General features: G+C 36.2%; 1 protein-coding gene across 2 annotated transcripts in view; it reads right to left on the bottom strand.

Annotated features, from left to right (window-relative positions):
- Positions 1 to 700: 700 nt before the first annotated feature.
- Positions 701 to 14,185, bottom strand: part of LOC120247172 (calcium-binding mitochondrial carrier protein SCaMC-1-like) — a 48,891-nt gene continuing 35,406 nt past the window's right edge. For both annotated transcript variants that reach the window (XM_039254970.1, XM_039254972.1), the window contains exons 6-10: positions 11,503 to 11,655; positions 9,026 to 9,133; positions 6,239 to 6,406; positions 2,912 to 3,062; positions 701 to 998 (exon numbers count right to left, since the gene is read on the bottom strand). In XM_039254970.1, the coding sequence (XP_039110901.1) occupies positions 823 to 998; positions 2,912 to 3,062; positions 6,239 to 6,406; positions 9,026 to 9,133; positions 11,503 to 11,655 (756 nt within the window). In that variant the 3' untranslated portion in view covers positions 701 to 822. The remainder of the gene's footprint in view (positions 999 to 2,911; positions 3,063 to 6,238; positions 6,407 to 9,025; positions 9,134 to 11,502; positions 11,656 to 14,185) is intronic.

The raw sequence follows: 14,185 nt of genomic DNA on the forward strand, positions 1-14,185 counted from the left end.
AGGGAACAGGATTCCTTGTTCCATAAAAGTAGGGAGAAGTATTTAGGATTTCCCAAGGTTGACTCAATCAACTCACAAGCTAAAATAAGAATTGCTTCAACAAGTATGAAATAATGGACTTAATCTTTAAAATTCTTCCTCTCAAATGATTTTCAACCAGAAGGTAAAAAGAAAGTTTGTCCAATGCCAACCTGTTCTCAATACTGACCTCCTTATAACAGCTAAAAATATCAAGAATAAAAATGAACCAAGACTGTTTATATTTACAAATAAAATAGCTGGAGAAGTCAAAAGTATATTGTCGTGTTATCATTATTCCATCTACCATCTGATAGAAGGAACTATGAAGGAATTAGAAAACCAATGTTCCATTTTGGCTTAAAAAAGAGAAATAAACCATGATCATTTGCTGTAACATCAATTCTAAATGCAGTGATTTTTCTTATAGTATATTAAATATTTTCAAGCTCAGCTTTTCAAACAATTGTTTAAATAGAAAAAAGTTAACACAAACTGCTACAATGGACCAAATGTTTTATAATGCTACCCTGGTATGTATATCCAAACTCAACAAAAATAAGTTTAAAGTTAGGATTCAAGGGAGAGTAGTGAAAAACATAAATAGATTTCTGTAGATATTGCGGATTTAAAATTACTAAGGAACTTTACATTAAAGTAATTTTGTAATAGATAAAGAAAAAATGTTTTAACAATTATTTGGCATGTCTTTCATTTTAGAAAAAGACAGATTTCTCTTTACGACCCAGGTATTATCTTACAATTAAGTGATTTGGGTAATGACAACAATTTGATATTTCACTTTTACGTTAATCCCATATGTTGTCTTGTTTTTTCATAAGCTGCACAGCTGATGATTACTGCAGGAAGCACCTTTATGATGTTTGGGGTGAGACCCCTGAAAAATCCCCTTTTTCCTTCATTGTTATATATCTCTTGAATGAGGTGAATCATAGAAGTCGTCCCTTTTTCCTCCAGTACTATAAAATGAAAAAAAATTAGTGTGATTCAATATTTAATCTTTAAACATTAAGATAGTCCAATGATTAATGAGAATTTACAGAAGCTAAAATCACTTTAGACTATACCTCTCTCCCTACCTATAGAATAGTCTTGTGCTATCCAGTACAGTAGCCACCAGACACATGTGTCTATTTAAATTTAAATTAATTAAAATTAAGTAAAACTAATGTTCATAGCAGCACCCTCAACAATAGCCAAAACATGGAAAGAGCCTAAGTGTCCATCCACGGACGAATGGATCAAGAAGATGTGGTTTAACTATACGATGGAATACTACATGGCAATGAGAAAGAATAAAATCTGGCCATGTGTAGCAACATGGATGGACCTTGAGGGTGTTATGCTGAGCGAAATAAGTCAGGCAGAGAAGGACAAATATCATATGTTTGCACGTATAGGAGGATTAGAAGGAACTTAATGGAGGACCATGAGGGAGAAGAAGGGGGGAAATAGTGGGGGAAAGGGGGAGAGGCAAACCATGAGAGACTCTTGAATGCTGACAAAAACTGAGGACTGATGGATGTGGGGAGGGGAGGGGGGATGGGCACGGAGAGGGGCACTTGTGGGGATGAGCACTGGGTGTTATATGGAAACCAACTTGACAATAAACTATTTGTAAAAAAAATAAATAAATAAAATAAATAAATGTAAATAACTGGGAAAAAAATTAAGTAAAACTAAAAATTCAGTTTCTTCGCTGCATTAACAACATTTCAAGTGTCTGACTAGTGGCTACTATACTGGACAACACAGAGATAAAATATTTCTATCACTGCAGAAAGTTCTTTGGGACAGCACTTGAAAGTCCTATAAAAGGGACCTCAAAGAACCATCTGGAATTGAGTATGACACAAATAGTTTGATAGGGCAATGGGTGGGTGATGGGATGGATAGACAGATTCCCAACCTGGATTGCCATCTAAATTAAATCCAAAAATCTTACCAAAAAGAGGAGAAAACAAATGTAAAAGAATATCACTTGCCCCATGACTCCTTAGATAATTTACTGAGGAAAAAAATAAAAGAATTAGGTAAGGTTTCTTTTTCTCCTTGTAAAGTGATAACGGTATCTTCTTAAAATCTAAATTGCTAACATTTCATTTGAAAGGGGAAAACCCTGAAAACCTCCCTTCCTCTTAATCTCTCCTTGGTAAGGGGATTGCAACATAAATTCATTTTCCACAAACACATTAAGGTCCTGATGCAGAATAGAACAATGACAGCAGAACTAGGGGAGGAGTGCATGTTTGCACTGAGTAACTGTTGACTTAATTTGAAGAAAAACTCTTTTCTATTGTTCGGCATGGTACTTTCTAATTATAAACTCCTTGGGGCGCCTGGGTGGCTTAGTCGGTTAAGCGTCCGACTTTCGCTTAGGTCATGATCTCGCGGTTCGTGGGTTCGGGCCCCGCGTCGGGCTCTGTGCTGACTGCCAGCTCAGAGCCTGGAGCCTGTTTCAGTCTGTGACTCCCTCTCTCTCTGACCCTCCCCTGCTCACGCTGTCTCTCTCTCTCCTAGAAATAAATAAAAACATTAAAAAAAAAAAAATTTTTAATTATAAACTCCTTAAAGCGATCATCAGTAACTGAAAGAAATGTGGGAAGTCCCAAACCAAACTGTGGAGAAGAAATAAAATTGACAAAAGTCTCTATAATAAAAGAATAAATTCAAGATATGTGCCTTAAAAATCAAAGAAGCTGCTTTTGATTTATCAATTCTACAGTTTTTCTTTTTATGTAAATCATTAATTTCCACTTATTTAAAACAACCTAGTTATTTTAAACTGTTTTTAACTTAGTTTTTGTTAGTACCTCATTCAAGTTATCTTAAATCACTTTTTAACTTATTACTTCATTGAAAAAAAACTCACCTTGAGCTTGCATGCGAGTTCTGATTAGGTTCAGAGGGAAGCTGGCTATCTGACCACAAGTGTGAGACAGTGCACTACATCCCAGTAAAATTATCATCCCTGGGTCTACAGAATTTGCTGCATAATGTTCTAGCCAATAATTCTTCAAAAGCTGACAGAGAAGAGAGTGGTAAATATCCTTTAACCATTATGCAAGTCTAAGTAGAAAAAAGTTTGCTGCTCTCTCAATTTCAATAAAAATACTGGGTAGCTTCTCTTCTACAATATTTATGTTCATTTATTTATTTTGAGAGAGAGAGAGAGAGAGAGCATGCGTGGGAGGGGCTGAAAAAAGAGGGTGAGAGAGAGAATTCCAAGCAGGCTACAAACTATCAGCACAGAGCCCCTTGCAGCTCAAATTCACAAAACATGAGATCATGACCTGAGCCAAAATCAAGAGTTGGACGCTTAACCAACTGAGCCACTCAGAACCCCCTTAAGTAGCTTCTTTTTTTGCTTTTGTTTTATTTTTTTGAGGAATCAGGTACATATTTCTTAAATTAAAATTTTTTTATTCCAGTATAGTTAACATACAATGCTACTTAGTTTCAGGTGTACAATATGGTGATTCAACAATTCTATACCTTACTCAGAGCTCATCAAGGTAAATGTACTCTCTCTCTCTCTCTCTTTTTTTGAGCGAATGAGAGCATGAGCCAGGGAGAGGGCACTGGGGGGGAGAGAGAGAGAGAGAGAGAGAGAGAGACTGGGAGAGAACTTAAGCAGGCTCCACGCTCAGGGCATAACCTGATGCAGGACTTGATCCCACAACCCTGGGATCATGACCTTGGATGACATCAAGAGTCAGCCACTCAACCAACTGAGCCACCCAGGCACCCCAAGATAAGTGTAGTCTTAGTCCTCTTCACCTATTTAACTCATCCCCATACCTAATTCCCTTCTTGTAACCATCAGTTTGTTCTCTATAGTTTAGTTTGTTCCTTGATTTCTCTCTCTCTTTTTTTTCCCCCTTTGTTGAAACAAGCACTATACATATTTTAACTGGTCCAAGCTGAGGCAGAATGGAAATATCTGAAATATATATTTCTGGATTTTATTCTAGAGTATTCCTCTTTGGCTTTGGGCAAATAATAATTCAACCTTCTTACTGTTTATCTAAATCTCCAACTAGATATTCACATTCATTAAGATTCAAGTACATTTATTAAGTGCTTGCTAGCTCTTGTGCATTTTCACATACATTACATCATTTAATCCTCACAATGAGCCTGTGAGATAGATATCATCATTCCCATTTCTGAAGATGAGAAGAAAGATTCATAGAGGCAACTTGCCTAAGGCTTCACAAATAGGAAGTGTAACTAAAATCCAGGACTCCTAATACCAATTCAAGTGCTCTCCAAGTTTTATCTACATCAGTATGGTAATTTCCTTAAACTTTCCAAGTACTTCCCCAGTTGAGAAACCTTCAGCAGGTCCCGTCACGACACATTAAAATTAATAAGAAAAGTGTCCTTCATCTTTTTCTATAATCCAGTCTTAGTTCTTGATTTGAGATTTTCACTTAAACCCTTCAGAAACTTGACAAGTCAATACTGTCATCTCCATTTTATAAATTGTATAAATGAAGAAGTAATTCAGAGAAACTAAGTTATCAAGTCACAACACTGATAAACGAGAGTCAACCTTAATCACTTGGTTTTAGTAACTGTTCTTTCCAAAGTCTTTACAAAAGATTGTTCCTACTCCTTGTATAGAGGAGGCTATCCCTACTTTCCCATCAGGGACAGGAAACACAGATGTTTCAAATAAATGTATTCACACAACCTCAGTTTGAGTTTTCCTATGTTCTGTGTCTCTCTCCGTGTGTTTTTGTTTGTTTTGTTTCTGTTTGTTTTGTTTTGTCTAATTGCTTTGGTCTGTAATGACACTCAAAGACCCAAGCAAAATTCTGAAGATTCTCAGAGGGATTAACAGAATAATGTGGAGAAGACTGCATAATCCACTCTAGGTTAACAAAACCACATTTTCTGAACTTTTAAGATTCACCTTTCCAATTTGCTTTTCCTTGAATAAAAGTGGCTAGAAGAAATTATTTTAAAATAGTGAGTTTTAAATATCACTAAATACTTTTAAAACTGTTAATTTATTATACAGCTTTACCATTACACTCAGGCAACTATTATGAAATGTATAATTTAATGCTTTTGAAAAAAGTATATTTCAAAATGTCTTTACTCAGAGTATTTATTAGTCATGCAACTAAAAAGAGAAATATGCAATGCCAATCTGGTAAGAAAGCAAAGGACACTGAACTGTAAAAATAAAAGAATGGACGGAGACCAACATAAACAGGAGCAAAAAAGTTATTTAATAAGATCACAGACACTAGAAAACAAAGAAGAAAAGAAATACATGCTATCATATTCAATACTTTAAACTTCTATAAAAGATATGTACATTTTTAAGCGCTAAACAAAACTGGCTCTCTTTTGTATGATGGTGGTATGATTTGCCAAACATACCACTGGGCCTGTGGCTAGAGGGCTGTCCTTCCTGCACTGATAGTGAATTGCAGTTCTACTAGTCACATACTCTCAGCTGGTTCTTCTGACCAGATGGTATATATTGTTAAGACAAGTCTACCTAAAACACATGTATGGTCATAAAAATGAAATGACTGGTTAGAGGGGGAATAACCTGGAATCCTGCCTAATCAACAAGCACTATACCATTAGGATATTTGCCCTGTCTCCATGCTGTCTCTCCCCGTCTCCTCACCACCACCCCTCAGAGTCCCCAATTACTCCTTCCTTAAATTCTCATTTTCACAACTGGGCAGTAACATCTCAGCTTTCTCAATTTTAACCATGCATCAGATTTTTCTAGAGAGTAAAAAACCTAAACCCTAGGACTCCCTCTAGAATAAATAGAATATCTAAATACCTAAACCTAGGATACCCCCAGATAAATCAGAGTATCTTAGATGTAGCCCAAGAATCTTATTTTTTAAAGATCTACATACAGGTGATTCTGATATCTATCTAGAGTTGAGAACCACTATTTTATTGGCATTTAGGTCTATAATTATAATCACTAAAACCTAATTAACAAAGAAATGTCAAACAAAAGTTATCATTAGAATACAAGACAACTAACATCTAAAATCACTAACTGGAAAGCAAGTCCAATAAAATCATTCAACCAAACTTCTATCAGAAGCTATTTCATGTAAAGTCAATTATAATCTGATTTTTAGAATGAAGACTATTATTATAACAAATTTTCAAATCTAACATAGTGTCATATTAGTGAAAATAAACTCACCTCATAAACAGCCAAATCTATGCCTGCATAAGGTAGAATGCCTAGGAAGTTAGGAATATAACCTTTGAAAAAGGTTCTAACCCCTTCTTGTTTCAGAAGCTTTTTGCCACAATCAATAATCCCTGAATACTGTCCAGTTTTACCAAGAATCAGTCTGGTCTTTAGAACCTAAATGTGAAGAATGTTATAAAAATATATTGATCAGATTCACTCAACTCATCTAGAAATTCAGTAAAACTGTATTATATTACAATGTTTACAGTCATAGAAATAAAAAAAAGGAAGCAATCTTAAATAATGATTTTAAACTTCTCCCTAATTGACTATTTTAATTTTTTTAAGGTTTATTTATTTTTGATACAGAGAGACAGAGAGAATGCATAAGTGGGGAAAGTGCAGAGAGAGAGGGAGACAGAATCCCAAGCAGGATCTGTGCTGTGGGGCTTGAACTCATGAGTCATGAGATCATAACCTGAGCCGAAACCAAGAGTTGGACACTTAACAAACTGAGCCACCCAGGTGCCCCAACTATATTTTTTAATATTTATTTATTTATTTGAGAGGGGCAGGGCAGGGCAGAGAGAGGGGGAGAGACAGAATCTGAGAATCCCAAGCAGGCCCCACTCTGTCTGCAGTGTCAGCTCAGAGCCTGATGCGGGGCTCGATTTTGCAAACCATAAGATCATGACCTAAGCTGAAATAAAGAGTCAGATGCTTAACGGACTAAGCCACCCAGCCATCCCTTCCCTAAGTGACTTTTAATTATAAACTGCTGACACAGTACAGAATTTTAAAAAATTATTTAAATAGGAAAATATAATTAATCACTGTGGTTTTGATGAATAACATCTGTTCAAACTCCTTTAATGTGCTGTAAGGTAACATTTTCTAAAACAAACTCATTTGAGATAACATTATTGCTTCAAAATAGAGCAACTATAGCCAAATTCCAAGTTTAAAAAAAGTAAATGGTCCTGTTAAAGTGAAGAACCAATATGGAAAAAAAAAATATTTTGTATATACTTAAAATATACTCTAAGAACTCTTGTAACAGTGAAGTGGATTAACTATAATTATTAGATATGACAGCCTCACTTGGTGCTCATAAAGTAGCAACATAATAAGACCTATGAGGGCAATAATAGGCTTCGGTCATCTGTCTGTGATCAACATTCCTATGCAGTTCTCCCAAAAGAAAACTCCTGTTTTCTTAAATTCCATTAATTTAATCTAAGGGAGCTCTATGTATACTTAGAGAAATGGCTCTCCAAAACAGCCAAGCCAAAAAAAGCATAAACTTTTTCTTGACTTGGCAAATTGTGTTATCTTGATGGAGCTGCCTCTGAGCTATCAGTTGGAAGGCTTTGTTTAAAGAACTTCTCTACAGGACCCAAACTTTGGATAATCCCATTCATAAAGCTCTCTGCCCTCCCCAAGGTAGTGAACTCACTCCCTTCTTACCCAAGTAAATCTTTTCTGTCTGCTTCATTGGCAGGTTTTTTTCCCACTCACTCCCTAAATTAAGGTCTTCTCCAAAGTTTTCTTCTCGGTGTTAAAAAAAATTTTTTAAAGCACCACACACTACTTTTTTCTAAGTAATCTCATGGTTTTAACTAGCACTTCTTTGCAGATGACACATCAAGACTTGAAATCTCTCAAGTCTCAGTATCACATTTGCAACTGCCTGCTGAAAATCATAACCTGGTTGTCCAATGACAACCCAAATTAAATACATGCAAACCTGAACTCATCATCTCTCACAGTCTGGGCCACTTCCACCACTCCCCAACTCCATTAGAGGTGTAACTCAGATGTAACTCACCTAAACACTTAGGCACAGAACCCAGACAGAGCTTCACCTTCTTCCTTTCTCTCTCTCCTTTCTGTTGCATCTCAGGCTGTCAGTTCTTGCGACAGCCCTAACAGGGGTCAGTTTCCTCCAGTTAATGTCACACTCCAAGCCTTTACCATCACTCCCTGAATGATGGCAGTATCTTGTATACAGTCATCTCACGTCTCCCTCACTGTAGAAAACTTTACCAAGATTGTATTTCAGCTTCCAAAGTCTTTACTGGCTTCTTATTTTTTAAGAAATTAAAATTATAGTTTCTTACATTGCATTCAAGAGCCTTTCTGATCTGGCCCTAACCCGTTATTCATGATATTATCCAGTGTCCAGTCCAAACCTAAATATCTGCTCTTTTGCCTCCATTCCCTTGCTCACGTCATTGTTTCCACCTAAAATGCTCTTCCTCATTATCTCTGAATGCCCAAAATCTAAGCCAAACTCACATATTCTATTCATATCTTTCATGAAATCACTAGCTGGAAATAATTTCTCCCCCCTAAATTTCCATAGTACTTCATATTGATCTCTCTTCTAGAATTTATGTTTTTTGTTTTGGATCATCATTATTGATGTACATTTTTATCTCCTCTTCTAGACTGTAGGTTCCATCACCAAAATGACTGACTTGTCTCTGGATCTAGAAAAATACCTAAAACTTATTGACTGTGCAATACAGATTTGACTTGACTATTGATTCAGTGATTCAATCAATCAATCAATCAATTAAATTTTTTAACTTCTTTATACATCTACAATACTACCTTGATCCTAAATAAACAAACAAAAGAAAATATTTACTAGGTCCAACTAACACTAGTATTTAAATCCTGTAGCTATAAAGCTGTTTATTGTACAAAATCACTGATCTAGGGTGTGTTTATTTTAAAAGTTATAATTTGTACTGAAAACATTACTTACAATTTTATAACAATACATACCTCCATGGGGTAAATACAGGTCTGGGCAGTTGCACCAGCCAATGAGCCAGATACAAATCTCTCAATAATTCCTATTTTCGCACCATCAAAACTAAGCCATTTTTTATACTGTATAAATAAAAGTATTGAAATATATAATATTACCAAAATGAAATATATCGTTTATAAGTTTATAATGTTAATTAAATAATAAAAAGGATTGTGGAGGTGGCTGCCTCTGATTCATTGCCTTAGAAACTTTGTTCTTTGGGGGTTTTGGTTTTTTTTTCTTATTTTTTTCCTTCCAAGATTTTATTTAAATTCAAGCTAGCTAACATATGGTGTGGTATTAGTTTCAAGTGTAGAATTTGGAGATTCACCCTGTCTTAGATACTTTCTTTAATGTTTATTTATTTTTGAGAGAGAGGAAGACAGAGTACATGTAGGGGAGGGGCAGAGAGAGACGGTGACACTGAATCCGAAGCAAGTTCCAGGCTCTGAGCCATCAGCACAGAGCCCGATGTGGGGCTCAAACCCACGAACCATGAGATCATGACCTGAGCCAAAGTCGGACGCTTAACCAACTGAGCCACCTAGGAGCCCCATGTCTTAGATACTTTGAAGGAAGAGAATGTCAAGGTTAGGTCAGCTAATTATCACCTTAAATCATATTATGTACACTGTAAGGCCTTCATATGAGCATTTAAAGAAATCCTCATAGACATCTAAAAATCAGGCCCAGGATATAAATGTAAAGGTAACAGAGTTTTTAAGGAAACCATGTAGAGCCTCAAAAGGTCTCCTATGGTAAAGTGAAGACTCTCGCTGGGAAGAAGTAGGACCTGACACATGGGATGGGGACATTTGGATGTATATGCCTAGAAAGTGGAGTCTCTTAGCACCCTCCAATTTAACAAAAAGTTATCCCCTTCCCACTGCTAGAGCAGAGCAGCTTCTCTTTGCCCAGCGGCCATGTAAAGGCCTCAAAAAGGCAGATGCCTTACAAGAGGATGTTTGCTCTTCCCACAGTCTGTCCCACCCACCACCACCTCTTACTGCCTCCCAACCAGTAACTTACATGGGGTCAGTCCTCAAATAGCCCAAGGACCCAGCTACTATGGACTGGAAGGAACCAGGGGAACAGTGTGAGAGTGGTTTACAAGAGTACTGATGGTGAGGATACGAGAGGTGAAATGTAATGCTGGATAAGGAAGATTTTATTGATGTAGAACACTCTCCCATGACACAAAACTCCTAAAGCCTGTCCTAATATGCTACTGGGACTGCTCCTTAAAGCTTGGACACAACTGTAGCTGATAGTAAATAAGGTGGAGATGCCAAAGTCTTTGACAGGTTGTTGAGGAAGAGACTCGTAGACTCAGGAAGGTGGAAATATTACAATGAATTTTATCATGACTGGAGAACCTACCAATAGACTATTTCTAAAATAAGGGAGTCCCTGTTGAAAGACCCAAAGATGACTGTCTCAGAGCTGACAGCAGGGGACTAGAGCTGCCATAGACTTCTCTGACAGAACCACAGAAAGTAAACTGAAAACCTTCGGGAAAGGATTCACCTTTCTAGATGTCATTAAGGGCTTTCATGATTCATGGGAAGAGGTGAAAATATCAACACTAACAGGCATTTGGAAGAAGAGGTTCCAGACTTCGGTGGAGGAAGTAACTGCAGGTGTGGTAGAAACAGCAAGAGAACCAGAATTAGAGGTGGAACCCGAAGACGGGACTGAATTACTGCAATTTCATTATAAAACTTTCACAGATAAAGTTTCTTCTGATAGAAGAACAAAAAAGTGGGTTTTTTTTTTCTTTTTCAGAAGGAATCTACTCCTGGTGAAGACGCTGTGGAGTCTGTTACAAAAAAGGATTTAGACTATTATATAAAGTTAGTTGATGAAGCAGTGGTAGGTTTGACAGGATTGACCCCAAGTTCATAAAAAGTTCTACTGTGGGTAAAATACTAACAGAATCACATGCTACAGAGAAAATGTTTGTGAAAGGAAGAGTTCATCAATGAGGCAAACTTCACTGTTGTCTTATTTCAAGAAATTGCCACAGCCACCCCACCCTTCAGCAACCACCACCCTGATCAGTCAGCAGCCATACCCATGGAAGCAAGACCCTCCATTTGCAAAAAGATCAGAACTCACTAAAGGTTCAGATGATGCTTATAACGTACTTTTACTTAGAGTGCATACATAGGTTTTTCTTTCAGATATAATGCTGTCGCACACTAAACAGACTACAGAATAGCGTAAACATAACTTTTACATGAACTGGGAAACCAAAAATGGATGTGACTCACTTTATTGAGGTGGTCCAGAACCAAACCCACAAGATCTTCAAGGCATGCCTGTACTTACGCAATGATATCTATTGCTTGTGCACATTCCAGTTTTCTCTCCCATGAAAGTCTAAATTTTTAAATTAAATTTAAAATCTGATCTTTATCATAAAATTTTACAGGCAGTAACATTTTACCTGTTCATAGGCCCCAATCTTGAGTGCTGTCTCAGGCGCAATTTTAAAAACATTTACGCCATTACCCCGCCAAAGAGAACGAATTCCTCCTTCTTTTACCATCTGCTCAAACCCACCAATCAATCTCAATCTCCTTGACTTTAAACTATGAACCTAGAAATGAACAGGAAATTTATTTTTTAATTTATTTTGCTGGTAATACGACATTGACGTTATTATTGCTAATAATGATATATAAATATAAATATCTATGGTCTTCAACACCATTTTCTTTGGAAACATATAAAATTGATATATTAATTTTTTTGTTTTCCCAAATACATACTTTAATCCCATGTATCAAAGAAAAGAACAACTTAAAGGAAACAGGAATGACTTACCAGAAAATATTTGCACACATAAAATGTGTTGCTGCTCTCTCCACAATAGCTAAAACATGGAAAGAGCCTAAGTGTCCATCAACAGATGAATGGATCAAGAAGATGTGGTTTATCTATACCATGGAATACTACATGGCAATGAGAAACAATGAAATCTGGCCATGTGTAGCAACATGGATGGACCTTGAGGGTGTTATGCTGAGCGAAATAAGTCAGGCAGAGAAGGACAAATATCATATGTTTGCACGTATAGGAGGATTAGGAGGAACTTGACGGAGGAACAAGGGGGAGAAGAAGGGCGGAAATGGTGGGGGAAAGGGAGAGAGGCAAACCATGAGAGCCTCTTGAATGCTGACAAAAACTGAGGACTGATGGATGGGGGGGGTGGGCATGGAGGAGGGCACTTTGGGGATGAGCACTGAGTGTTATGTGGAAACTAATTTGACAATAAACTATTTGTAAAAAAAAAATATTAATTCAAAGAAAAAAAATATCTTGGTATAGATGATAAATGATATAGCCATCCTATTTATAGATAGGGACAATTCACTCTAGTTCATTCAGTTCTTTTTCCTACCTTCTTCTGATGCCTAATGTATTATAAATCTTGGATAGATTTAAAATAATAGTTTTTTTAATATGTATACAATAAGATATGAAAAGTCAATTTTTAGTTATACTTAAGTGTGTATATCCTTAAAATAGAATAAAGTATATGGAGTCACAAAAAAAAAAAAAAAAGAAATAATACATAGGTATTCATGGACCCATTTCCCAATTCCCCCCACTTGTAACTTGCAGAACTAGAGTACAATATCACAACCAGGATGTTGACATTGATACAGTCAAGATATGAAGCATTACAAAAAATAAAAAATAAAAAAAAAATAAAAAATAATGTGTTCTGCTAATATATTACAAGATTATTAAAAAGTACACTGAAATATGTACTGAAAAAGGAACGGATGAGAATATGTCAAACTTTCAAAAGTGGATACTTCTGGGTAGCGAGGTGTTGTGGGTTCAACTGCATCCCCTAAAATTTATACATTCAAGTCCCAATGCTCATTACCTCAGAATGTGACCTTATTTGAAGATAGGATCTTTATAGAGATAATCAAATTGAAGTAAGGTCTTAAAGTGGGCTCTAAAATCTAATATGATTAGTATCCTTATAAAAAGAGGAAATCTGGACACAGAAACATGTAGAGAGGGAAGACAATGTGAAGAGACACAGAGAAAAGACAGTCATCTCCAAGCCAAGGAGAGAGGCCTGGAACAGATCCTTTCCTCAGTGCCTTCAGAAGGAACTAACCATGCCAACACCTTGATGTCAGATTTCTAGCCTCCAAAACTGTGAGACAATAAAATTCTGTTGTGTAAGCCAGTCTGTGATATCCTGTTACAGCATCACTGAAAACTAATACACTAGAATTACAGGTCATTTTAATGTCTTTCTTTATACTTTTCTGTATTTTCTCATTTTCCTAATGTTTTATTTTATAATAAGAAAAATGTTATTTTTAAGAAGGTGAAAACTAAAACATTGGTAAAATACCCTCCTGGCTATAAGAGAATAATAAAGGGAGAGCAAGGCAAAATGGGCATTCCCATCTCCGATGGGAAGAAGTCTGGAAAAGAATTTAACACTATGCATGTGCACCTACACTAGCTTTTTAATGTTCATATCATTACTTAATTTCTAGGAACTCTTTCTAATCTTAAATACTATAAAAAAGATTCATAAACAGTTATTTTCATCATTATGAACTATTATGAATTATAATTTTTAAAGAGGTTTAAAGACCTACATGTCCAAGAATAGGAAAAAAAAAACTAAAATAATAAGGCACATCTACTTGAAATAATACAGTCATTAAAACCTGTATTTGAGGAATACACAAACATTTGAAATATCTGAAGAGTATCTGAAATAACATGAAAACATGTTCATCTTATCCTGTTCATCACAAAGACAAAAAACAGTATATAAACTATTCATAAAGTGAGCACTTCTCCTGAGTAATGGGCATTCCAGATATAGATGCAGGAGAGCTGGAGAAGGAAAGTGCAAATCTGTTCAGGGTTGCGTTGTGGACACAGATCAGAGTGTTCCCAACTTGGTTATTGTAGAAAAGTGGGAGGATATTTCTAGGCTGATACCACTGTGCCTCATCACCTAGCACACATAAGAGCTAGCAGGATCTGTAAACTTTTCAATCTCTCTGCAGAAGATCATGTCCACCAATATGTTGTCAGAAAGCCCCTAGACAAAGAGGGCACAAAACTCAGGACCCAAATCC

The sequence above is a fragment of the Hyaena hyaena genome, unplaced genomic scaffold, assembly GCF_003009895.1.
Source record: "Hyaena hyaena isolate Hyena2069 unplaced genomic scaffold, ASM300989v1 scaffold_504, whole genome shotgun sequence".
Lineage (NCBI taxonomy): Eukaryota > Metazoa > Chordata > Mammalia > Carnivora > Hyaenidae > Hyaena > Hyaena hyaena.